Source organism: Amphimedon queenslandica, unplaced genomic scaffold, assembly GCF_000090795.2.
Source record: "Amphimedon queenslandica unplaced genomic scaffold, v1.1 AMPQUscaffold_2307_Cont25691, whole genome shotgun sequence".
NCBI lineage: Eukaryota > Metazoa > Porifera > Demospongiae > Haplosclerida > Niphatidae > Amphimedon > Amphimedon queenslandica.
In genome coordinates this window covers 1-1,280 of record NW_003557358.1, presented here as the reverse complement: position 1 = coordinate 1,280, position 1,280 = coordinate 1, and the positions used below count along the sequence as shown (strand labels likewise).

The window sequence follows — 1,280 nt, the reverse complement described above, 5'->3', positions numbered from 1 at the left end:
AGGAAGATTTCTAACACACTTCACTACACAAAGATATAAAAATGAGGCATCGTGCAATGAAGTCATCAATCAATAGAGCATGAATAGTAATAATGTCACTGTACATACAGTCCATTAGTAGATTATGTACTGATTACCAATTGTTGTCATCCCTGTCTTAAGATCACCTGACATCTCCCTGGAAATGGACTGCTCTATGTCATACTTGCATATCTAAAATTAGTAACAATCATTAGAGATTAGAATACATTGAGCATAAGAACACAGTCAACTCACACATACATGTGTACATATGTACATGTACATGTGAATCCTCTATCCTCACTTTTGAGTATTCTTCAAAGACAAGACGAAGATGAGCATAACTTCTAGCACACAGAATCTGATTAAACCTGTCATGATAATAAATAATAATAATAATAATAATAATGATAAATTACACAATAACTACACAAATTCAAACATCTCTAAGTCCTAATTTATATTGCTATGCAACAATTCATTATAGGAAATGGCTTAAATTGAATAAAATAAATGTCAATACTGGAATGTAAAGGAGAAAGGGAGAGGAGGAGGAGGAGGAAAGAGCACAACATGAGTAGGACTGCAAGAGTCATTTCAGTTGCATTATATCATCATCATTCATAATGTTCATCATAACATATCTTTACTCTCTCCTCCTCCTCCTCCTCTCTCTCCCTCTTCTACTTACGTTGATTCATCTGTTCCCCACTTTCCCTCGCCAGCTTTATAAAGAGCCTATAACAATACAATGATGTACATTACTAATGCTAGCTACATGTACAGGCTAGTGATGACTATTGTACTAATAAATATCACTGCTGACCTGAGCATCTTGCCTAGCTCTGCTTTTATCAACAATACTGTCAGGATCACGAGCAGCCTAAGATAATAAAACAATGTATCCAATAGAATATCCAATAGTACCTCATGCTCTCTCTCTCTCCTACATTTATAATAAATATTGATAATTCATATAAGTATTGTTTTCTATCACCCTCTCCTTTAAAATTAATATTTTTTATTTTTGTAACTTCTACACAACCACTACTAATATAGTAAATAATAGAAAATGTCACATAACTATTAATGCTAGTATTTTGTGCCTTTGCTTATTATAGTGATAGCGACCACTCTCTCTCTCTCTCTTACAGCAGTGAGTGATATCAACAGTCTCCTAAAGTGGCCAGAAGTTTCACTGTGAATGTGCTTCTCTAAATCTTGTTTATATTCTAATAAAAATGGAGTCATGGTAATAA

At 33.6% G+C, this 1,280-nt stretch overlaps 1 protein-coding gene across 1 annotated transcript; it reads right to left on the bottom strand.

The window, feature by feature from the left end:
• Nucleotides 1-137: 137 nt before the first annotated feature.
• Nucleotides 138-1,272, bottom strand: LOC100638282 (annexin-B12-like; the record flags this gene model as incomplete). The annotated part of the gene is made up of 5 exons (XM_003392028.1): nucleotides 1,174-1,272; nucleotides 848-904; nucleotides 713-759; nucleotides 326-392; nucleotides 138-213 (listed from the first exon to the last, which is right to left on the bottom strand). Coding segments are annotated over exons 1-5 (346 nt in total), but the record flags the coding sequence as incomplete, so codon positions are not given.
• Between the last annotated feature and the right edge of the window lie 8 nt (nucleotides 1,273-1,280).